This window comes from Tiliqua scincoides, chromosome 2, assembly GCF_035046505.1.
Source record: "Tiliqua scincoides isolate rTilSci1 chromosome 2, rTilSci1.hap2, whole genome shotgun sequence".
NCBI lineage: Eukaryota > Metazoa > Chordata > Lepidosauria > Squamata > Scincidae > Tiliqua > Tiliqua scincoides.
This window is the reverse complement of record NC_089822.1, coordinates 223266564-223291452: the sequence shown is the minus strand read 5'-3', so window position 1 is coordinate 223291452 and position 24889 is coordinate 223266564. Positions and strand designations below refer to the sequence as shown.

The following is a 24889-nucleotide window of genomic DNA, read 5'->3' as shown; positions in this document are numbered from 1 at the left end:
CACAACCTGTTGTCCATCTGCATGGCTATCAGAAGAATGGTAAGTTACACCAATGAGTAAATATATGCATATGTGCATAATTAATACATGTCACAGAAACAGTTTTTCTAGTTACAAGTTTAGGGTTTCTTTGGCATGAATGTTGATGCTTCTAGTGCAGGATATGCACAGCCCCAAGCTGTAATACAGTCTTATTTCTAGGGAACTGATTCTAACACAGTAGGAATTTAGAATAATAATGGCTTGTGCCGTTTGCTCCCAAACAACTGGTTGGTGACCAGTGTAAACTGGAATCCTAGTCTCCTCCTACCACCTCCTCATCAGTTTGACATTAGCCTGAAGCCACCATTTTCAAAGCTGAGCAGAAAAAAAAAAACCTGAGCAATTCACTCCTCTTAGTCAAGAAAGAAACGTTGGGCAATATAGTTTTGCCCTCCTATGTTATATTTTAGGCCTTGACTGCCAAGCTAGCACTTGTCACCAGGACTGAGGTTCACTGACTATTTATTAAATGAAAAAGGGAAATTTACCCAAAGGCAGTGGTCTCAGAGTCTAGAGAACTCATTTCTTTCACCCATAGCCTTTTCCTGCACCCTCCTACATTTATTGTTCTGCCTTCTTGAGAGAGACCCTCAGCGCCATCATTCCATGAGATCCTAGGCATGTCTATATAGAAGTAAGCCCTTATTATAGTCAAAGAGGCTTACTCCAAGATGTCCAAGTGTGGACAGAACTGCAGCCAGGCAGCCCAATCCTAAGCTGCCTGGCATGCAGTGCAGTGCCAAAATGGCTGCTGCGGCATCCAACCCACAACCAGGCAGCCTGTGGTGGCTCCTGGGGAGAAGGGGATTTTCGTCCTCTTCCCCTGGGTAAGGGAAACGGCCCTGCAATGGGGCTACTTGACTCTATGGCAAGTCTGAAGCTGCCGCACAATCAGAGAGCCCTGGGTTGGACCACGTGGTCCCACACAGGGCTCTGGATCCAGTACAGCAGAGCTCCACCAGTCCCGCCCCCTCCCTCCCTGCTCCCTCCCCTGCCACACCTTCTCCCCACCTTCCCCCTGCCCCAGAACACCTGCTCCCCGTCTCCCCCCATACCCTCACTCACCTCACTGCCGACGGATGGTCCAGGCGACCACCAACTGGCAGAATGCAGGCCCAGCGACAGAGATGGCACAGCACGCCCTCGCGCTGGGCTAGCTCTGGCACTGGCCCGCGGTAAGGCCTCGTAAATGTGCCTTATAGCACGTTTGCAAAAGTGTGCGCCACCACCCAGGGCTCTGCATTGTGCCCCGAGTCTGCGAACACTCAGACCCATCTCGGTACATCAGCAACATTTCTGTTCCGAACTAAAACTTCACAATGTATTTAACATTTCTGCACAGTACTTCTATGTGCTCTCTTTGGACTCCGAAGCAGGCCTAGCTGCTTTGGGATTAAGAGAGGATGACAGGGAGATGGGGAGAAAATTCCACAAGAAATGAGGGAGGAGTGGGTCAGGAATGGGGAAATGCCTTGAACCGTGAAATCTGTTCCTATCTCCACCTCAGCTGGAAAAGAGCTGTTGCCATGACAACCTCTGGTCCAGCAATCTCTGACCATGAATTTCAGGGTCTGGGGGATGAAGAGAAAACAGGAGGGGGGAGACTGAGAAATAACTGAAGTACTATAAACCCTATGACCAGCAACGTGTGAGCTTAAATATACAGGAAGCCTTTAGTGGGCAACAGCCATGTGCCAAACACTGAAATCTGCTAATTCCAGCAGAATACAGCAGTATGGAAATGAAAGAGCAATCAGCTCTCATCTGTGAATGTTCACTGAACAAAGCACCGGGCCAAGATGAGCGCAGTTAAGAGATGAGCCCAACAGATTAGATTACTGTAACGCGCTCTATGTGGGGCTGCCCTTGAAGACGGTTTGGAAACTGCAACTAGTGCAAAATGCGGCGGCCCGTGTGGTTACTGGAGGTAGGCGGTTCGACTCTGTCAGTCCGCTTCTCCAGCGGCTGCATTGGCTGCCCATTCGTTTCCGGGCCCAATTCAAGGTGCTGGTATTGACCTTTAAAGCCCTATACTGCTCTGGACCAGGGTATCTTAGAGATCGCCTACTCCCGTACAATCCGGCTCGTCCTCTTAGGTCATCAGAGAAGGCCTTTTTACAAGTGCCGCCGCCTAGGGAGGTACGTGGGGCGGCTGCAAGAAATAGGGCCTTCTCAGTAGTGGCACCAACACTATGGAACTCCCTTCCCCTTGACTTAAGAATAGCTCCCTCTCTTGAGACCTTTCGGCGAGGCCTGAAGACCCTTCTGTTTAAACAAGCCTTCTGAGTTCTCGGCCTTTTAACATCTTTTTAACATCTTTTAATATTTTTTACAGGCCTGATTCTTTTATGACTTGCTGCTGCTCTATGCTCTTTTTACCTATTTTTTACTCTGACTGCTGTTTTTTATGATGTGTTAATATGTTTTTATTTGTTTTTAAATTATGTTTTTAATATGTTGTAAGCTGCCTTGAGTCCCTTCGGGGGGAAAGGCGGGGTAAAAATAAAGTTGTTATTATTATTATTATTACTCAGAAATCCACAAGTTCCCAGGGAATAAAGAGCTGGATCCACAGGCATTTCTGTTTGGAGACTTGGAAATTTGTTTTGTTTATGTTTGTGTATTTGCTTGTTTTTAAGGGGCAGCTTTAGCTAGCATGAGGTCAGACATTTCAGATACCATGCTATCTGAAATGTCTGGTCATGATATCCAGTAGCATCTCCCAAATCTACGTGCAGCATGCACATATTTGTAAAAACAGCCACCTTGAGAGTGATGGACTCACTAGCAGATGTCACGAACAACACAGTCCTCACTCTCTCCTCTTTCTCATGTGGGTACACTTGAACAGAACACGGCCACAGCAGTACCTGGTCTACACCACGCATGCGAGCGCCTGCACAATTCTCTAGTCAGGTGTCAAACTGGTCTCATACAGCGGGCCAAACAGTATTCAAGCCCTCTGCTGACGGTCGGAAGTGACATCATTAAGCAGGAAGTTATGTCATTAAGCAGATGATGGTCAAAAGTTAGCACTTGGTTCTGATGTAGGAACTAATTAATTGCATGTGATAGGAGATAAAATATGCAAATCTTGATAATATTTTCCAGATACAGGACAGCCCATTTATCACATAGCCTGCCCTTTAAGCAGCGCTGCTTCTTACCAAGTAACACTTTGCAGAGCACCTGAGCTAGGCAGCATCTCACTCTCACTCTTCATGGTCTGTGCCTTCCTCCATAGTGTTCTTTGCATTCTGAGGCCTCCTTCCATCTCTCCCTCCCAGAACAGCAGCAGAAGCAGCACTGCTGAAAGGACAGTGCTGGGAGAGCCCAGTTATCACATAGACCTGATAAAGAGCTTCCATGAGCCGCATCCAGCCCACAAGCCTTATGTTTGACACTCCTACTCTAAGAACTTAGGAACAGCCCTGCTGAATCAGGTTATAGGCCCATCTAGTCCAGCTTCCTGTATCTCACAGTGGCCCACCAAATGCCCCAGGGAGCACACCAGATAACAAGAGACCTGCATCCTGGTGCTCTCCCTTGCATCTGGCATTCTGACATAGCCCATTTCTAAAATCAGGAGGTTGCACATACACATCATGGCTTGTAACCGATGATGGACTCTTCCTACAGAAATTTGTGCAATCCCCTTTTAAAGGGATTTTAAGTCAGATGCCATCACTGCATCCTGTGGCAAGGAGTTCCACAGACTAACCACATGCTAAGAAATATTTTCTTTTGTCTGTCCTAACTCTTCCAACACTCAATTTTAGCAGATGACCGCTAGTAGGTGTTGACATTGTGAATCTTTATAAAATCACCATGTGCCAGTCCCTAAAAGTTAACCCCAGCATATAGGAGGCCCTGCAATTTACATTGACTGCAATCCTACGCATTTTCTGGGAGTAAGTCCCAGTGGAACTTACTTCTGACAAAACATGCATGGAACTGGGCTATAAAGCTTCCCTAATTTGCAGTAAGAACTTGTCAGGGCTTCAAAAATTTCCAGAAAATAGGATTCAGGCCTGTGGAATTTTCCAAGAAATAACGCCACACTCCCATTCTTCATACCAAATGTATCTATTATATACTAGAAATACTACCTAGGCAAGAATATGAGGGGAAGCAGAACTCTATTCCTGAAGAAAATTTTCAGGATAGTTTAAGCCTGAAATATAGCTTTCAAATAAATGCTTGGTACTGAAGCTTTCGTGACTGGCTTCTTGTATAAACCTTTGCCCAAAGCCAAACAGCACATAGGACACCAAAACAATGACAGGGACACTACAAAGATTGGCTTCCCTATTTCTCACCCTTCAACCTTTGTGTCTTCCATGGACAGCTGGCATATATGACAGTGGGCTAGGAAGCATGTTTACTTGTCACTATCTGTCTGGGAGAAACTCAAGGAAGGGTTCCTTGTAAGCTTTAAAAACAAAAGCTTTGTGATCAAATTATTAGACCCTTCCTAGCAGTATTCACAACAATACATATACAGCTCTTTATCACTGACAACTAATACTCAAAAAGCCTTCCTGATAAATTCCCAAATGGCAAAGAAACCAAATGAACAAAATACACTTATACATCTATTAAATCTCCAACTGTAAATTCCTCTCAGTCTGGTAGAAGGATCATTATTTTTAAGCATTTGGAGACTGTTAGTTTAGAAATGGATTTATGGATTACAGATTTATGTGAGCGCTGTGAATGCTCAGAAGCGACTTACAAATGTAGAGGACTGTATTATTTTTTGTTTGTTTTTTTAAAGACAATAATAGCTAAACCCCCTCCCACTACCTTTGCACTTGAATAAAAAGGGTGATGGGAAAAGCAACTAAAAGAGCAGGAAGCTGACAGAGCCTACTGAGGCCCAGCGAACCAATTCACAGCTGCAATTCCTTTTGCTTGCTCAGCTGTTCTTCAGTCCCATAGCTCACGTTAACAGAGGTTTGTGATGAGGAAGCAGCAAATAATTAGGTCGAAGAAATAATTCACAAAGTTGACAGAAGGGGACCATTTTACTTAAAGACAAGGATGCCACCTCTTTCAGCTTGGGGGGGGGCGGAACCCTGCCCAATTGCATATTTACGTATGTAGATTCATTTTTAAATGTGCAGATATAAATGTACATTTAGAAGTCAGATCTAGCCCTATTTATTTTGCAATTCATACCTAAAATTGTAGGAATTCTATGTAAAACATATGGCCTGACAAGGATGAAGAAGAATGTATATTAATCTTGAGGGTGATATTCAGCCCATATGCTCCATGAGATGTGGAAGCTCAGCCATGCCCGAGAACTAACAAAGATAATACACTTTTGATTGAACAGGAGGCCCCCATCATCATGTTGTGCACCTTTAACCTTAGCCTCATGACCCCTGCCCTGAAAGGCCTATGTATTATGTCTTCATTCTTTTTTGGCTCTGAAAATGCATACCATAGTAGAAGCAAAAGGGTTAAAAGAAACTTCAGCTCTCAGGCGGACTGGAGCATAACCAAGGACGGTATTTAAACCCCGACAGCACCTCTCAGTCGATGCAATCTTTGTTCCACGCTCCAATTTGCAGCTTCCTCAACCTCATCTGCTGCTGAATATGCAAGAGCATAAATGTTTATGGTGTTTACTCCTCTCTGCTTTGTCTCAACAAACTCTCTAGGAAGCGACAAATACAGCTGCATTCCCGGGCTGCGGAAGAGTGCCTGTCACCCGCCTGCCTTGCAACACCGACACCACCTCAATAAATAATTATGGCAGCAATTAGCTTGTTAGCAGCAAAATGACTCGTTAGGGAGACACAGGCAGGTGCCACACCAGTCGCAGGTCAGATCCAATTGGACTATTTAGCGGGAAGAAAACAGATTTGGGGCATTTTTGAGGGGAAAGGGCACTGGCTGCAATATGACATTCTCATACTGGTCCATCAGAGCCAGTCATATCATATGGAGTGAATAATTCTTTCCTCACTATTGTATATCTTCAAAGCACGAGGTCACACACACTCACGCTGCTTGCTGAAGCAGGCATTCACCGCTCAGTTAACAAAAGCCTTCACTCTCCAGCCAATAGCCATGGAAAATTGTTATAGCTCACAGCGGGTCCAACCTTACAGCTAGCTAAATCACATTCTCTAACTGTATGTACTTAATAGGTATGGTACCTATTTTCTCACTATGCATGCATTTAGCTGGTGTTTGTGGAATTTGCCCTTGATATTGGCGCTTCTCTGCCAAACTGGACTTGTTTAGACAGCAGGCTTCTATCTGTTTCTGGGCTTTTATACTCCTTTTAGCCATAACAAGGAGGTGGCTTTAAATCACTCAGCACTTGGGGGGAGGTGGCAAAACCATTTGTTTTTCAGAGTTGAAAATCAATGAAATATGTGGTGAGCCAGCCACGTATAATCAGATGAGGCTGCCTTATGCCGACTCTGAGTCTAACTGAGCATACGTTCATTTAGCCCAGCAGTGTCTTCTCTGTCTGGCAGCAGCTCTCCAGGGTCTCTGGCAAAAGTCTATCTCCACCTTGCTTTCTGAGATTCTTGAACAGAAGGTGCCACCAACTGAATTTGAAATCTTCTGCATGCAAAGCATGTTCTCTGCCACTAAGCTATGCCCCCCACATCCCACAAAATACAAAGGTAGTACTTTTTCTGTTTAGGTTCAGGCTCATCTGAGCTGTTATACACACATACATACACACAACATGGGTGTGATTTAAAAATAGCCTCCACATGGCAAGCCTAATGTGTGCAGGGGCAGCCCATGCATGAAGCCAACTGAAGCGACTGTCTTAGGCAGGAGAGTGGCGGAAGTGCTCCCAACTCTGTCCACCCATTTCCCTCTACTGATCCTCCTCCTCTTCTTCCCACTTCCTGGACTGGAAAATTAAGAGGAGAACGAAGCAGAAGTGTGGAGGAGAGAAAGTGGGCTAGAGTGTCAGAGGAGCAAAAATTGGCACAGCACCAAGAGAGGCATCACACCGAGAGATCTTGGGCCACTGAGTGGGTGGATTATTTCTTAGGAACGATCCTAACGCCTAATTGCATTTCTTAGGCGCAATCTTTCTTAGGCAACACAAACGTTGCCTAAGGCCTAATCTTGGCCTAATCTTTCTCAGGCAACATAAACGTTTCTTAGGCGTTTCTTAGGCGCAATCCTAACCAACTTTCTAGCACTGGCATAGCTGTGCCAGTGGGACGTGTGCTGCATCCTGCAGTTGGGGGGCAGTCACAGAGGTCTCTTCAAGGTAAGGCAATGTTTGTTCCCTTACGTCGGAGTTGCAATGTCCTTATGTCAGTGCTGGAAAGTTGGTTAGGATTGCAGCCTGCATTTCATAATTTTGCAGTTATATACTAAATGCTGACATTCTGATAATGTTTTGGAAGTGAAGTGGAAGTTCTGCCAGCACCAACTGCCTTACAGCACAATCCCAACAGCATGCTCACACACCCGTACTGGTGGGAAGGCCAGAGCCTTCCTGCATACACCAGTGGATCTCCCTGAACCTACCAAGGCAGGTAAGTTGATGGGGAAAGTGGGACAAGGCAAATGGAGGGTGGAACGAGGAGGAATCAGGGACGGGGGAAGGTGGACCAAGGAGGCAATAGGCAGAGGATGAGAGATTTTGTCTGGGAAGGGGTAGGTTAGGCAGGTGCCAAATCCTAGCCTCCTTTCCATACCCAATCCCACAGTTTGGGTCCACACAGACCTGCACCAGAAAATTCATTCATGCAAGTCCAAGTAGATCCCTCCACACTTCAGAGGATTACCTCTGGGTAGGGGAACAAATGTTTCCCTACCCAGAGGAGGCCTCTGCAACTGCCTCCCCGAATCAGTGGTAGCCATTTTGGAGTTGCTGCATCAGTGGAGGGGTGTGGTGGGGTGGCTGGATTGGGCTGTAAATGTAACTTTGCAATTCTGGGAATATTTATTTGAAAGCTGCACTATTCAGTCAATTCATCAGTTATATCAATTGATTAATAACTTTTTGATTGAACAGAATCAAAATGCAATTAATCTAGCAACATTTTTTTAAAAGTTAAAAATGCAAGTATTTACACAAGCTGCAGATTGTTGGTTGGTGATGTCTTAAAAGAGGTTCCCTTTCCACCCACACATACATGCAGGAAAGGATGCCTCTTCTTACACAGTGCCTGCTGTGATATAAGCTGGCATCATTTAAAATAAGAATGTTCCTCCCTTCAAAAAAGTTGTTATATTTACATACAAATTTATGCAGATTTATCAATCAAAACGCATACTGTTAATTAGTTCAGTTTTTTTTTAAAAATTGGGTGACATCCTAATTAAATCAGACTTTTTAAAAAAGAACTTGGCAAATCATACCCGCAAACCTCAGTGCAGAGGATTGTCCACTACCACATTCTGAAACAGGTTACCACACGTGTAACCTGTTTTCCTTATTTTCCTCTGTCCAACAGTGGAGGAAACTGCTAAACCAAAGGCTAGACCAATTACTCTTAAAACTGTGAAGTAGGTGACCCCCAAAAGGAATGGCTAGTTGAAGAAGTGAATATAAGTGGAGCACCAGGGGAGCAGGACAAAGAAAGCACCTATGATTCTCACCCATAATTCAGCTACTCGGGGTACAATCCTAACCTGCACAGGAACAGGCAGGCCAACTGGTCTGCACTGTATCCAGCATGGAATACCTCCTCCGACACAAACTTACCTCCCCTACGCGGGGCCAACTCCGTGAGGACAGCACACATCCACACGCTGGCCTACCCTGCTCCCGAGTCATCGCGAATGTGCTTTATGGCATATTCACAATGGCTGGGAACTGGCACAAGGGACATGTGTTGTCTCCCAGGGAGTTAGGATTGTGCTGCCCAGTGTCCAATCTCCAGATCTTCCACAGAAGACCCATCTGAAGGGCATGGAGTTCACACAGAGAGAGACATGGTGCTCTTCCAGGGTGAAACATGGATGTCTCACTTCAAGCCCACTTTTGAAGGCATCAAAGAAATGGTCAGGAAAGACAATATTCAATCATTTAGCTTTATTAAGCAGCTAGTAATTCAGTTGTCCCTTAGGGCCATTCATTTCCAGGCTTCCTGACATATTTAACGAAAGGGGGAACTCTGAGAACACTCTTGTTTCATTTAACTATAAATGTTACCCTGCAATTTGATTGTGGAGGGATGATAAGAAAATCTTATTGAAAAATAGAAGTGCCTCAGCCTCAGCTTTAGTGTTTCTTAATGGCTACAATTCAAATCAAGGTCTGGAACGTACTAGAAGCAATATTATATTTGTTTTAAAGGACTGGGGCTGCAATCCTAACCACACTTTCCTGAGAGTAAGCCCCATTGAACAAAATAGGACTTACTTCTGAGTAGACCTGGAATGTGTTAGGATTGTGCCCTGGGTCAAGTAAGTCAAAGAAAGAACACCAATTGCAAAATATCCCTCCCTAGAACTCTTGAGACTGTCTCATTGCCTTATGATTCTCAATGCCTCTCCTCTTTCCAGCTTTTTTCCCCATATTACCCTCTTTCAAAGAACTGCAAGGTCCTCCAAAAATTCAAATTCAGGAAATGTTGTGCACATGTAGAACTGCAACAGAATTCTAGGCTAAAGGAAATAGAGCCAAATTTACTTCTCACTTTGTAACTATTTGCCATAAGACAAATGAATCAAAATAGCCGGTAATCAGATTATTTTACACAAAATGATTCCAACTGGATACAGCATTTCCCTTCCAGCACAGAACAAGTTAACAGAAAAATCAGCAAGTATTCCCTCCGGAGTTACCATTTAGCAGAGTCAAGTAATTGCAACCATTAATGGCTTGTGCATGTAAACTCAGCAAGAGAGCCAAATGAACTTGGCCATCGTTTACCCTCTAAAGCAGGTGCTGGCCCTAACCAGGATCCGCAAATGGAAGAGGACAGTAGAAAACCGCAAGGCAAGAGCTCACAGTGTTCAGCAGAGCACCCCAGCCCAGGTCACATTTTCAGTCTGATGATTTCCTGATTTCAAGCCAAGGGTGGAAAGAAACAAACAAGCTGGAATGAGTTAGCCAGCCAAATGTGTTCAGTTCCTCAGCCTTGAGGAAGAAGTACAAAGATAATCCAAACTCCCAGCCTGGAAGCCTCCTCGTCTGGCTCTAAGGCAGTGGTTCTCAGACATTAAGCACTAGGAGCCACTTTTTAGAATGAGAATCTGTCAGAACCCACTGGAAGTGATGTCATGACCAGAAGTGACATCACCAAGCAGGAAAAAAATTTACAATCCTAGGCTGCAATCCTACCCAGGAGTAAGTCCCATTGCCTATCATTGTTAAAAGAATATACATAGTAGCCTGTTCAAAGTACAGGTCTGTAACTTTCCCCATATGAAGTATCAAGTATAATATATTTTTAAAAAATATATTGAAATGAATGGGGACCCACCTGAAATTGGCCCACAACTCACCTAGTGGGTCCCGACCCACAGTTTGAGAAACACTGCTCTAAGGTATCCACGAACAATTCTTGACTCTCACAGGACCAGGACTTTAGGGATCCCAAAGGCAAGTCTATGTCAATGACTAAAGGTTAGTTTACACAATAAGTTTTTTTTTCTTCATGTGAGAATTCCTGGTCTCTCTCACATATGCACTTGCATGAAAAAGTATAATGTGTGAATTGAGCTATCACAGATCTGACCAGCAACATACAGAAAGAGCACAGCAGCGCCTTTTCCAGTTGTTGTGATTAGAAGTGGGCAAATTCTCCACAGTTCGATTGAGAATTAGGACAATAATTATAAGCATCACTGGACAGCACTAAAAAAAAATGATTGTGGTCATTTTATTTTTAAAGAGGTCTAAATTGACACAAAATGTTTGCTGCGCCTTGTTGTATTGCCTTATCATTTGCAACTGCTCCTCAAAATTTCATCTATTTTTTCATCTAAATCACAGACAGTAATCACAGCTAACTCATTTATATGTATAAAAATGAATGTCCTGACTGTCTCATCAATGCCCAGCCCAAACCCCTGGACCTAGAAAGATGAAATTCGGAGAGAACAGGCGTGACCTGGTATTTGCTGGGGTTCCAATTCAGGATCTTCCACAGTAAACTGAAATCACGGATACTGGCAAATACCCTCCCCCCAGAGAGTCCTCTGAGCCCAGCAGCCTATGCCAGTCTCTATCCACAGCCTCTGCCAGGCTCAGACAGAGCCTGGTTGGCAACCTTCAGTCTCGAAAGACTATGGTATAAGCCTACAGCACCCGGTACTCCCAAGCGGTCTCCCATTCAAGTACTAACCAGGCCTGACCCTGCTTAGCTTCCAAGATCAGACAAGATCGGGCATGTGCAGGGTAAGAAGGCAAAAAATGTTACTTCCAGTTCTTTCGTAAAACCAAAAGTGATGTTTTTAATGTCTCATGAGAACAAAAGAAGAGCCCCACTGGATCAGGCCAAAGGCCCATTAGTCCAGTTTCCTTCACAGTGGCCTACCAGATGCCTCCAGGAATATACAAGACAAAAAAGAGACCTGCATCCTGGTGCCCACCCTCACATCTGACATTCTGAGGTAGCCTACTTCTAAAATTAGGAGGTTGCACATACCCATCATGGTTTATAACCTGTTATGAACTTTTCCTCCAGAAATTTTTTTTTGACATGTCTTTCCAATATCTTAGCATTGTTCCCAAAGGACTATTCTCGGGGATATTAGGGTGTGACCCACTGTCAACTCTCCCCTGTTTCCCCGCTTTATTCCCCATACCCTTTTAAAGGCTAGATGACATCGCCACATCCTGTGGCAAGGAGTTCCAAAGACTAAATACACACTGGGAAATATTTTCTTTTGTGCGTCCTAACTCTCCCAATGTTCAATTTTAGTGGATGTGCCCTAGTTCTGGTGTTGTGTGAGAGGGAACACAACATTCCCCCATCCACATTATCTATCCCCTGCATAATTTTGTATGTTTCAATCATATTCCCCCCCAGGCACCTTTTTTCTCGACTGAAGAGCCTCAAACACTGTAGCCTTTCCTCATAAGGAAGGTGCCCCAGCCCAGTAATCATGTTGGTCGCTTTCTTCTGCACCTTTTCCATTTCTGCTACAGGTGGTGCCTATTTATCTTCGAATTTTTCACCCACGGATCTGGCTCAACAAGAGTCCCTTGGACCTGCATTGAGCCAGACTCAGCTTCACATGAGCCCTCCAAAGGGGACCAGAGCTGCCTCTGTGGGCTTCAGAATGGCCTGGAGAGGCAAAAAATCACCACTTTCAGTTTCCAGAAAAAAAAATGTTTTTACCATATTAGATATTGAGGCCCAAGAACACTCTCAGCCCATTCTGAGGCCCTTGGGAAACCAGAAGTGGCATTTTTTAATCTTTCTGGGCCATTCTGAAGCCCTTGAGCAGACGTCCGCTGCCTCTGCGGGCTTCAGAAAGCCCTCCAGAGCAGACCAGAGCACAGTTCTGATTCCCTTCAGAGGAAGAAAGGGGCAGAAAATCACAAATTTGATTATCCGCTATTATTCAGATTTTCTTTTCTGTGAACTGATCTCTTGCGGATATCAAGGCCCCACCTGTATATCCTTTGTGAGATGTAGTGACCAGAACTGGACGGAATACTCCAGATATGGCCTTACCATCGATTTGTACAATGGCATTATAATACTAACCGTTTTATTCTCAATACTTTTTCTAATGATCCAAAGTATGGAATTGGCCTTCACAATTGCTGCAAACTGGGTCAGTACTTTCATTGGACTGTCCACCAGCACACCAAGATCTCTCTCCTGATCCATCACAGACAGGTCAAAACCCACTAGCTTAACCCACCGAAGACACTCGCCTATAAGTCGACCCCACAGATAAGTCGAGGGCAGGTTTTGAGCGAACAATCATGGAATTTTCTATGACCCTTGGATAAGTCGGGGGTTAAACTTAGGGGTGTGTCTGACTATAGTTTTGTCTGATTTTACTAGAGGCCAGATCCTGAAAAATAACCCACCACTAATAGTTACCTAAGAACTGTAGTCTCTAATTGATTAAAAACATAGTAAAAGATCATAAGATACATTTTTTTTCTTTTTAAATTCTGGTCTTCATCACCTTTTTGTAAGCACTATCAGAGTAAGTACACTGTAAACAACATACCAGTAAAACAGTGGTTCCCAAACTGGTATTCATGTACTCCCAGGGACACTCAACAGGACCTTTAGGGGTACTTGAAAAAGAATGGAATAATGGTAGAAAAAGGCAGGTCAAGCTCCAGAATGCCTTGCAAGGACCTGCAAAGCAGGAAGGGAGGTAGCTAGTTGGCTGTGAAAGCCCCACCAATAGCTAGCTTTTGGTCATCAACTCATGTATGAACCAGTGATTGAAAACCAGCACAGTAAAAAAGTTGAAACATAATATGGAAAGTGATCAATTATCCAGAATTTCTCAGCAAACTTCTGGTGCAAAATAGTGCAAAAGCAGAGTCTTCTGTTCTTCAAAGAGATAAAAAGAGAAAACATGAAGTCTGGGCTTTCATATAGAGGAGATGAGGGCTTGTATTATTAATTACAAACATTTTGCTAATATGAAGGGTACAATTTATGGAAATGGGCTGCCAAGGGATATGCAAGTGAAAAAGGTTGAACCAGGAATCAAATCACCTTTAAGGTGTCTGGTGTGTTAAGCTCTATGTACAATATACAACCCATAACACTTAACTGGGAGTGTGTGATTCAATTCACAGCAGAGAGATCCAGCTGCATATATTTGCAACCCTTTTTACTCAGAAGTAGACCCACTGCTTTCCACCCTTACTTATTCTTAAGTAAGGGTGCATTGAATTGTAGCCTGCTTCAGATGGAAAGGAGGATTCCCATCCTGGTATTTCAAAAAACAGACCTGCTTTGCAAGCATTTGCCAAGCAGAACCAGGCTGCAGCAGAAGGAAGGAGAATAAAAGGTTAACAAATTGCTTCTAGGGAGCTGTGCCTGCCTGTTGCTTGAGAAAACTTTTCAGAGTTGAAAGACTTTGCCCTCTGATTGACCCAGAGATAAGGCGAAGTGAGAATTGGAGCTTGATTACTTGACAAAAATTTCAGGTACTATAGGAGTATCTACCATATATGTGAAGATGGGTTAACTCAATCTTTTGAAGACTCCAAGAAACTATGGACTATTCCAGGAAAGTTCCCAGAACCTCAAGGAAGGGGACTTAGCAATCTTGAACCTTGACTGTATTTAGTACTGAGGCACTGGACACAAAAGTTTCTGACTTTACCATAAATGATCAAGAAGTAGGGGAGCTGAGGGGGAGACATCAACAGATGCTGCATAAACTTCAGCATCATTTGGTTGGAGAGCCTCTCTGTGCTTCATCAAATAAGCCCAGGGACTATGTAGCTTCTTTGCTCTCAGAGCTCTGGAGCATTTTTTGGCTTGCTCATAGTTCCCTGGAGCTTTAATAATCACCCATAGGGATACAAGCTTGGAAAACTACAAGTTTTAGCAGTGATATGATAACACCATCATGTCACCTCCTAAACTTCCGAGTTGCCCGAGCTTTTGAATTTTTTTAAACACGAAAAGCCCACCGCTGCAGCCTCTGCACAGTGTCTGTGGCCCATCCCCACCTCATGGTGTTCTCGCCATCAAGCATGTTTTAATCAGCAAGAACATGATGCAACGAGGCCCAGAGCAAGCAAAAGACCACCATGTACGTAAAAAAAAAAAGAAAGTTCAGCAACCCAGAAGTTTTGGTGGGGCAGCAGGCAGCATTATGCAACCTACCAGAAATTTGTGGTTGCGACCCACAAATTGTGAAACACTGGTTTAACACATTCTGCAGAAATGCAAAATCTCATTGCAGAACTTCTTATAGAAATTATGTTTGATTTATATACCGCTTTTCAATGGAAAGTTCACAAGGCGGTTTACAGAGAAAATCAAACGAACAACAGATGGCTTCTTGTTCCAAAAGGGCTCACAATCTAAAAGGATGCAAAAGAACACCAGCAGGCAGCCACTAGAAAAGACAGTGCTGGGGTGAGGTGGGCCAGTTACTCTCCCCCGCTAAATAAAAGAAGAGCACCCACTTAAAAAGTGCCTCTTACCCTGTTAGCAGGGGTTAGAACTGGGCAAACTGTGTTCCAGACTAGGTAATTATAAACTTGGGGTTGCACCTAGAGTAACAGTTCTGTGAAAGGTCACACAGTCTGAGCGCAAGCTCTCTCTGAAAATGAAAGGAATGTTCCCCTTCCACTTGCACAAGGTTTCTTTGCGTAAGCAGAATGCTCCTTCAGTTCTCAGAGGGAGCTTGTGTTCATGGAAGCGTTACTCTGGATGAGACCCCTGGGCAACATAATTATTTTCAATCATGGGATTTGTTACAGATGATATCTACAATTGCCAAGTTCGCATGCTGCTTTTCCATGTAAATGTGTATGAGGAGGGCTGGAACTATTGATGCAAAGAAAAAAAACTTTTGTGTGAACTGCTGGTTCCAAGTAGGCTGTGTCCATACTTAGGCTGTGCCCTTACTCAAGGCATGTGAACAACTGCATACGAGAGAAAGGAGTTGTGTATTCCAAAGCCACATTGTCCTGGCCAGATTCTCATTCCTTCTCATCGTTGTTGCTCAATCCTGCTGAAACAGTTGCCATCCATAAAAACATTCCTTTGGGAGAAAAGCCCAAAGAATTGACCATAAAGGATCTTTACAAAGCCACATGACAGGGCTCAAGGCATGAGGGTAAAGTTAATTTTAAGTTCTTCCTTTCATTCCACTTTTTCAGCTGTTGTTGTAAAGGCCTTTTTGCAATAAACACACATTGTTTCCCATTTACAGCTTGTACAACTTCCTTCAAAATGTGTTTTTGTTGCAGAAACATTGCAGCTTTCTGATAATTAAAGTTCAGTATTTTATATCTGTGAACATGTGTTGTTCCCCCCAAAGAATATATTCATGATTGCTGAATGGAATGCGGTTGCACAAATGTCATGGACACCTACTGGATTATACGCTAGTCAAAATTATGCATAGTCCTAGCCTTGATCTCACATCAGCCCTCCAGAAATATAACACTAGTCAAAAGAAGACTAGGATAGTGGGTCAGGGCAAGTTCTCCGGAAAGTACCAATGCATGAGTCACCTGTCAACACTTCACACTGGTTCTCCCATTCAAGGGACAATTCATCCTGACTTTGCTAAGCTTGTAAAAGACTAGAGGTTCCAAAAGTGTAATGACCAATGTATAATGCCATATCAAACCCTTCTTAAAACCTGCACTGAGAAATTCTTTGTCCCTTGTGACTCTGTTCTAGAACAGGAAGACAGAAAGCAGGAAAGGAAAGGAGAAAGAACTACAACAGGATCACAAACTTCCCTCTTGTTAAGCATAACTATTTATTATACAAAATAATTTCTTACGTCTTAGTGTCAATTCAACAGGAAACTTTGAGTATGCACAAGAATGGCATTAATAGTCATTCTTATCTGGGCCTTATGTTGATAGAACTTGCAATCCATAAGCATGACGCAGGGCCCACCATCACAAAAGCTGCTCTGACAGTGGACAGTTCCCTACAGATGGCATAAAAGCCTGTGAACCCTGCAGCAGCAGCAGCAGTCCTCTGAACCTCCATCAGGGCAACAAGGTTAGCAGCAAGGTGGACTGGGGCAATCAGGGGTTGGGAATGGACTGGGTCCAGGGCGGGATGGGTTTATTTTGGTACAAATGTCACCTACTGGATTATATGCTAGATTATATGCATGCAGAGATCCTATCTCCCCTTCTCAGTTCTGACTACCCCCAAGAATCTCTTTGAATTTATGCCAGCAAAAGAACTGGTATCAGTTCAAGGAGACCCACTGGAGACGAGACAGCCCACAGAGAGGTAAAGTAAATGTTTTTACTTAGTTCTCCTGGACTGTCTAGTCCTCTTCCCAGCCCATAGCATGCAATGCATGCTCTATCAGTGGTACTGCACACTCTGGGTTGGTGGGGGATAGGACTGGGCTCAAAAAGCATCAAATTCCTAAGCATCCTTTGACCTAGATCAGATCTGGACCCAAAGATTATGTTCCTCCACAGAGATGTGAAATCTTTAGCCTCATAAGGACAGCAAGACAATCCCAAACAGTTAAGAGACAGAGATATCTAGCTCCCAAGGAGACTTGTTTTTCTCAAACTAAGTCAGAGCACCCAATTCCACCAACAGCTACTTACCAAAAAGGGTCAGCAAGGGAAACTTTGAGTAAACAACAGGCTGAGGTTCAGGATAATGCTGAATGATCGGCAAAACAGCAACGTGCCTGCCAATTCACCCCTTCAGAAAACTGGGAAAGTGGGGGTTAACTCTTGCAGCTCTTATGGTCTCGGGGGATCCAGCCAGCCACATGTTCCTCTAAATTCCCTTCCAGGCGAAATAGCATGGAAGAGGAGAACTTCCTGCCTGAGTCATGCCCTAGGGAACTGTAGTCCCAGTTAGAAGACACTTTGGCTGGTTTTCCTTGACCTTGCAAAGTCTGAACAAAATGGGGAGGAACTTGGAACTGGAAGAACTCTGTTTTTCGGGGAATTCCAGCGAACCAGGGCCCATTAGTATCGGCATCCCCAGTGCTGAATATTCCTGACAAGGACTGCAACTATGTTACAGTGAAGGTTCCTCCACCTCACAATGGGGGGGGGGGAACAGCTGTTCACTTTTTTGGCAACAGGGTGCATGTCTTCCTCCACACATTCTTTTTCTGCCTCTCTTCTCCATTCCTCAGGACAAACCTCGGGGAACAGCAGCTGATCTGAACTACACTTGGCTCCCCAAACCTGCACTGCAAGCCAAGGAAGATGGAAGCACGGAAGGGAGGGGGAACAAGAGAGCAGAGAAAGGTTTCTCCTTCCCCTGAGTCAGCAGTTATGTGACCCAGCAGGCAGCAGTGTAACGATTTCATCATTTCCCACCAAAATTGAATTAGTTTGAAGCCAAAATCAGATTTGTGAGCCTAGCACTCTTGACAGCAAACCCTTTACTTCGTCAGGCAGCTGTTCGCTCTTTCCCTCAGAGCCTGGAGAGGAGGAGGCAGGGCTGCCTGGGACAATTACAAATGGAAGCCTGTGAACAAGCCATTCCAGGTGGGCGCAGCTGAACCACCTGCTCTCAGAGAGCAGTCCCGACTCTGCCCTGTTTGCAATGCACAGGACCAGGAGAGAGAAATCCCATTTCACACTCTTTCCTCCGGATGTCTAAACTAGACAGGGAACTTTGCTGAGCTTCTGTTCCTGCAGCAAGCCTCCATCCCTGGCTCAGCACCACTGCAGAAACAGACTCTTTTTGAAAAAAACATACATCGAAATAAGGAGGAACAGCCATGCTTCAGCCCACAGCAGAAACTAGGGAGTTTTGTGTGGATTGTGGCAGTCACTATGTGCCATTTTAGGGAGGACAGAGGTGCAGCCCTTGCTTCATCACATTTCAGATAAAGTTATTATTCAGCATAAAAAAAGCAACCAAAGCCAATGATTTTAAGATACTTATAAGTTGCTTTTAGCAACTTAGGGCCATACCCTACCCAACTTTCCAGCACTGATGTAGTTGTGCCAATGGGAGGGGTGCTACATTCTGCTGTGGGGGGACAGTCATGGAGACCTCCTCAAGGTGTAGGAAAGTTTGTTCGCTTACCTCAGGGCTGCAATGAGGTTGCGTCTGGAAATTTGGATAGGATTGGGCCCTTAGTTTTGAATGCATACAAGCCTTTGAACTTTACAGGGAATTTTTCTTCCCTCACCAGTGAAATCTCTCTTTGCCACCGTCCTCAAAAATGACATTCCTCCACCTCTTACCATCCACCACCATCCTCCACCACCACCACCATCATCGCTACTACTATTATTACTATTGCAAAACAGTTAGGTTCTATACAAAATCAATTTTTTCAAGAATTACTCTGTCCAAATGTTTAAAACATAAACAACACTAAGAAGAGAGGGGGAAAAGAAAGAAAACTGGGGAGGAGACTGACAGTAAATTCAAACATACGCTAAATGAAATGCATTTGCCTTGACATCGTAACAGCCTTCAAATGCCACAATTATAAAATAACGCAACATTAAGGTCAGCAGTTCCCAGTATTAAAAGGACCCACAATCAGGTTAAGTTTTGCTCTGAAACCACCCATTAGCCTTGCTTCCTGAACCAGACATCATACACATATCCCTTATGGTTTATATCACTGTTGCCCCAAAATTCCATGTCAGCAGCTTGGTAGCCAATCAAATCTCCCCACTCCAGACTCCACCACAATCATTACACAGATCGCATTGAATTCAGCTGAGAATCATGAGCAACCAATATAACTTTGTCAATTTACTTCGACCTGGGATCTGTCCCAGAAATATTAACCTTGGCTGTGTGAGGCTACCCATTCCACTCCAGTTTTGAAAGGTCTATTATATATTACACTCCTATCCTCAACACAAGCAGCTGAAATAGCCTCCAATGACCGCTTATATTTTATATTGTCTGAAAAGGAACCCAGCTATAGTTCATAAAACAAAGCAGGCTCCTCACCCAGACTTGCTACAGACCTAACACAATGGAACAGGTCAATAATGCTCCTGTGTTTGTCTTAGCAACAGCCCATGGAGAAAAGCTTCCCGCAGGATAGGCAGGCAGCACTCTCTCTGTTGAGAAAGAAAGACCATCTCGAGACATACAACTTTGGCTCACTCCCATATCCTCTGGTGTAATGGTTTGCTTATAATTGCCCTGCAAACCTGACACTCCAGTTGTGCATGGTACACACCTATGATGTGGGCGATTCACCGCTAGAATGAAAGTGCTATTAATGCAGCTGCCATGCATTCATATTCTCCCTAAACTGCAGGATCGCAGGGTCCCAGATGTTATTATTGGAATAACTCCCTGATCCATATAATTGAGCAGTGATATGAGGGCACCATTCAGCAACTTGGGCACATCTCCCGCCATTTTCACCACACAGTAGTGGCCATTCAACTACTGGCTCCTGTATTGCGAACAAGACTTGCTTTCTGGTAAGAGGGTGCACCACACCTGGTTTCTTCCCATTGTTTGCCATGGACTGTCATGGTGATAATGGTGCAAAGCAAACTCAGATGAGAAAAGATGGAACGTCGGGTCAGTTTGTGTGTTACAAGGATTACCAGTCCCCACACCCAAAATCTTTGCCTTTCCCTCAGCCCAATTCTTATTATTAAGAATATTCATATACTGCTTTTCAACAAAGAAGTTCACAAAGTAGTTTACAAAGAAAATCAAATAACTAAACAGCTCCCTGTCCTGAAAAGGCTCACAAACTAAAAAGATACAAAAGACAACACCAGCAAACAGCCATTACAGAAGACACTGTACTGGGTGAGAAGGGACAGTTACTCTCCCGCTGCTAAATAATAAGAGGAGCACCACCTGAAAAAGTCTCTTTGACCAGCTATCAATTACCTTGTGAAAATTATCCAGGCAGGAATTATCAAAGAATCTCAAATTCTACCATAGTGATACGACAGTGTATATCCCCACATACACTGTCTCACCTGGTTGCCAACCTGTTAGCCACTCTGCACAGTCAGCCACTACCACCCTGCTTTGCCTGAATGCTGCTAAGACTAGCCTTGTGACTTGTTCCAGTTCCCTGGCAAAATGGTTCCCTCCAGTTGGCAGATGCCCCCATGGGGACCTGAACCCTTGCCATGTGTGTTTGTTTCACATGGCTGCCATCTTCCAAAGGAGCTATCTTTCTACCCTTTTTCTGTTTGCTCAAATGGTATTTCTTGGATGTATGTATTTATATAGGGAGGATGAGGGGACTTGAACCCTGGGTGCAGGGGTTCTTTGCTTTTGTCCCCTTACTGCTGATGCCACAGCGACTTCTGTGGAGTGGGAGGGTTGCTGTGGCACTGTGTTTTATGTGGGGGGGGGGAGACATCTATTCATGGTTGAGGTCACCACTGTGGCCATTCTTCATGGTTGATGGGGGGTGTCACCCTAGCATAGCTGCTCGTTGGCACTACACCTGCCCCTACCCCTGCTAAATTCACTCTGGCAGTGTTCACAATGGCTGCCAGTGTTAGGATTGATTAGATGCAATGATTGGATATCACACCAATAACACACAGATAATGCGCAAATTTCATGCTCATGACACAGATGACGCACCGACTTCCTGCCAATGACACAGCGATGTTATGGTGACAACACGCAGATGACGGGCCAGATTCATAGTGATGACACATGAAAACATGATTACGTGCCAATGTCACAGTGATGATGCACTGTCATCAGGACATCACACTGTGGGTAACGGCCTGTGCCTGTGTTTCCATGGATGCTGGGGTGTTACTGGGAACGGCTAGGATAGGTTTGGTATTTGGCTCTTGTTGCACTAGCATGCCATCAGTGTGACACTGCCAGAATGGGCTTAGGATATGACAGGCATCCGTGCGATGTTGACATAATGTTTAAATAGGACTGGGCCTTTAGTATACTTCAAAAGACATGTATCTGGAAATAAGAAGCACCCTCCATTTAGCCTAGCATCTTTTCCAACAATGACCAACCAATTTCCTCTGGGAAGACCACAAGTAAGGCTAGAAGACAATAGCCGTCTTATGCTGTTGCTCAAGAGGGCTCACCAGTAGTTGGCATTCAGAACTATACTGCCACTGCACATGCAAGTTCCATAAGGTCTTCATGCAATCTCCAAGCATCCATGGGCCAGTGAAATAAATCTGTCTAGCACTGCAACCCAGGAGTAAGCCTACTGAACTCAATGAGGCTTGCTTCTGAGTAGACATGAAAGTAGCATATAGGATTGAGCTGTATAAATGAACAGTATGAGAAGTCACCTCAGAGTCTTCTATCAGAAACTTCTCAATATCCAGTTTTTATCCTACACATCTACACAATCCCCCGGACACAACATGGAAGCAAAAAATCCCAGATCCTGATCAATGATTTACAATAACATAGTAAAACATGTAAGGAAAAAAATTCCCATTTACCCAAGCAGGGCCTACCATTGATGGATGATGTAAATTGGGAACTCAAGCACAGGTAAATACACAGATATCCCAACTGCAGCCTTGGATTTATCCAAGCTGCAGGGAAAAGAAAGATAAAGGACAGAGAAGAAGATAAATGACTTACTGAGTTTATGCAACCCAATTCCTTATTCAGAAGCCAGGGAAGAGAGAGCTTCCCCTCTCCACGGTAGCAGGACTGGATGCGCTCCTTGATCTTGTCTTTGATCTTTTTCAGTGTGAAGAGGCAAAGGACGGACTCCTTTGGTGGCTTGACTCTGTTCTTCTGGCCCTGAGAAAAGACTGTGAAGAGAATATCCTCATGCTCTGAGATGCCCAGCTGCTTGGCCAGCGCCCGTCCAGGCTTGCTGAGGTAAGCGTCCTGAATAAGACGGTATTCAATGCCATCTCGAACACAACCAATGGGGAATTCCACATACGAGTAGAACTTGGGGTCATCCACGCACAGCCGGACGACCTTGGAGGTGAAGAACTGCTCCCCAGTAGAGTCAGGTGAGGTAAGCTGGGTGTCCAATTGCAAGGTCAGGTAGTAGACAAACTGCTCACTGCTGAAGCTGTAGATGTAGTAGATATCAAATGTGGGAAACTTAGAGAGTGTATCAGAAGGGATTTTGAGCTGGGAGGAGACAAACTCATCCTGATAAACAAACCCAAACATCTCTGCATTCTCCTCACTGTCCATCAATTTGCGGCTGGACAGGGTAGGGAAGTACTCAGATTTGCCATCAATGGGTGTTCCAATGAAGAGCTTGTTTTGCCCGTTCTGCACTTCAATGATGACGCCCGACATGGTGCCTGATTCATTGACACTGGAGAGGTAGTGCTCCTTCCGATGGTGGGGCTCACCCAACTTGAAGAGGTCATCCAAGCGCAGGAACTGGCAAATACCTTGAGAAGCACTGCCACAGGCTATCAGCCGGTTCCCAGAGTAATCCACCAGCAGCAACTTATTGACATTGTTGGTACTGACGAGCCCATGTGGACAAGACTGTACACTGGGTGGTGGGTAGCATTTTTCATTGTCATCCACTGGCCCTGTCACATGAGTGCGCAACAGCGTCAGATTGTTTGCAAGCTTATAGATCCGGTTGACAGCACCTACATACACTTCTCCAGTTTTGTTGTGGACCACCAAGTGTGTCAAACTCCATTCTGTGACCTGGAAAGTCCTAAAGGAAGAGGAGGACTTGAGAGTGCTTTCTGACAATTGCAGCCAAGCACTCCCCAGAAGCAGCAAGGTCCAGATATTGACCGACAGGTGGTGCTTGAGCCTTAGGAGCCACATAGCGGAAGCGTCACATCCAGCAATGGCTGTGCATGAACCTAACTATGAAATAAACAAGAGCCAACCAAAGGCTGTGGAGAAAGAAAGGGGGGGGGGAGTTGTGAACTAATGTCTCCTCTTCTTCCACTACTCTCCACAGTCAGGAGATCAAGGGTGCTGGCATCCTGCTCAGCCCTAGAAGGAAATAAAGAGCAGAGTTAAGACAAGCATTTGTGCTACTCAGGATATAACAGAACAAAGGAACCTCACAGTTACAAACATCTCAGGAATGAAGGTGGTTCATATCTCTGCAGTGTTCAGCTATCTGGGGAGAAGTGCTGCACAGAATTCATTAATCATTCTACATTCCTCCCATTAAAGTTCCCATGACCATTTTGTCAGCTCACCACAGAAAATAGTTGCTCAATTGTTCCAACATCTAGGAGAACCAAGATGATTATTTAATTGTTATCAGACAAAAAACAATAGAGGACTTCTAGATTTTCTGTATTTTTATGGGGGCAGGAAACTTAGAAGCCTTAAGCTTGAATTTTCAGGAACAAAACTCCAAACGAGGAAAACGTTAAAGATCTGGAGAAGATAGTAAAATAACTGACCAGGAACAGATCTTCTATCACCTCTATTTTACCACTTTTCAAATTTGCCCAGGTTTGACTTCCTAGGTTTCTTTCCTATCTCAAACTTGATGCAAGTATTATAGTGTTTTCTTGAAGACAGCCCTTTCATTGCCTTGATTGATATTTGGCAATCTGAAGTCCCTCTATATTTGTTTTTCCAACTTCATAGTTTTATAATGGAGAAAAGCAACAAAATTGATTTCTTTATGAAAGAATACTGGAATGCCTCCACGCACATTTGCGAGAGAGAATACTTCGGTAAAATCTATAAAGCCCTATCTGCTCTTAACAAAAAAAATCTGATTGCCTTTAAAAAGTATCAAATAGCTTTGGGTTATGGTTCATGCAGAACAATCCTATACATGTTTATTGGGATCAATTCCCACTGTGTTCAGTGGGGCTTCCTCCCTAGTTTAGAATTTCATCCTCAGACAGTCTGAGCAGAGGATCTTGGAGGCATATGATGCTTACACGGGAGTTTTAGGGAATGGGAAGCCTCTTGCCTGACCCTTGGTATGTGTGCCAACCCGCACCCTCCCAGTCAGAGTAGTATGAACCAATGTACCTGCACTGATTGTGTTCCTTTCTCTCCATCGCACACGCTCCAGACCAAAGAGCAAGGTCCCTAACACAGTCAGTCCCTAACACAAAGTCTAACACAGACATTTTGCTTTCCTGAAATCTCTTCTTCAAGGGACTTAAAACCTGCATGGCCTTTCCCACTTTCTGTCCTAATCGTGCCTTATCTGTTCATGCACTGTTCCAAATGAAATGGTATAAATCCCAACAGCTTTTCAGGGGAGCAATCTACTTTAAAAAAAAAATTAAACCCAAGGAAATACAGTACATTTTCTACAGATTTAGTATACAATCAGAGCCCACTGTCTCCCT

General features: G+C 44.3%; 1 protein-coding gene and 1 pseudogene across 8 annotated transcripts in view; both read right to left on the bottom strand.

Moving 5' to 3' along the window:
• PLXNA1 (plexin A1) overlaps nucleotides 1–24889 on the bottom strand; it is a 400969-nt gene that overhangs the window by 289630 nt on the left and 86450 nt on the right. For all 8 annotated transcript variants that reach the window (XM_066617858.1, XM_066617857.1, XM_066617855.1 and 5 more), the window contains exon 2: nucleotides 22203–23555. In XM_066617858.1, the coding sequence (XP_066473955.1) occupies nucleotides 22203–23381 (1179 nt within the window). In that variant the 5' untranslated portion in view covers nucleotides 23382–23555. The remainder of the gene's footprint in view (nucleotides 1–22202; nucleotides 23556–24889) is intronic.
• LOC136642688 (5S ribosomal RNA) lies at nucleotides 11288–11406 on the bottom strand (annotated as a pseudogene).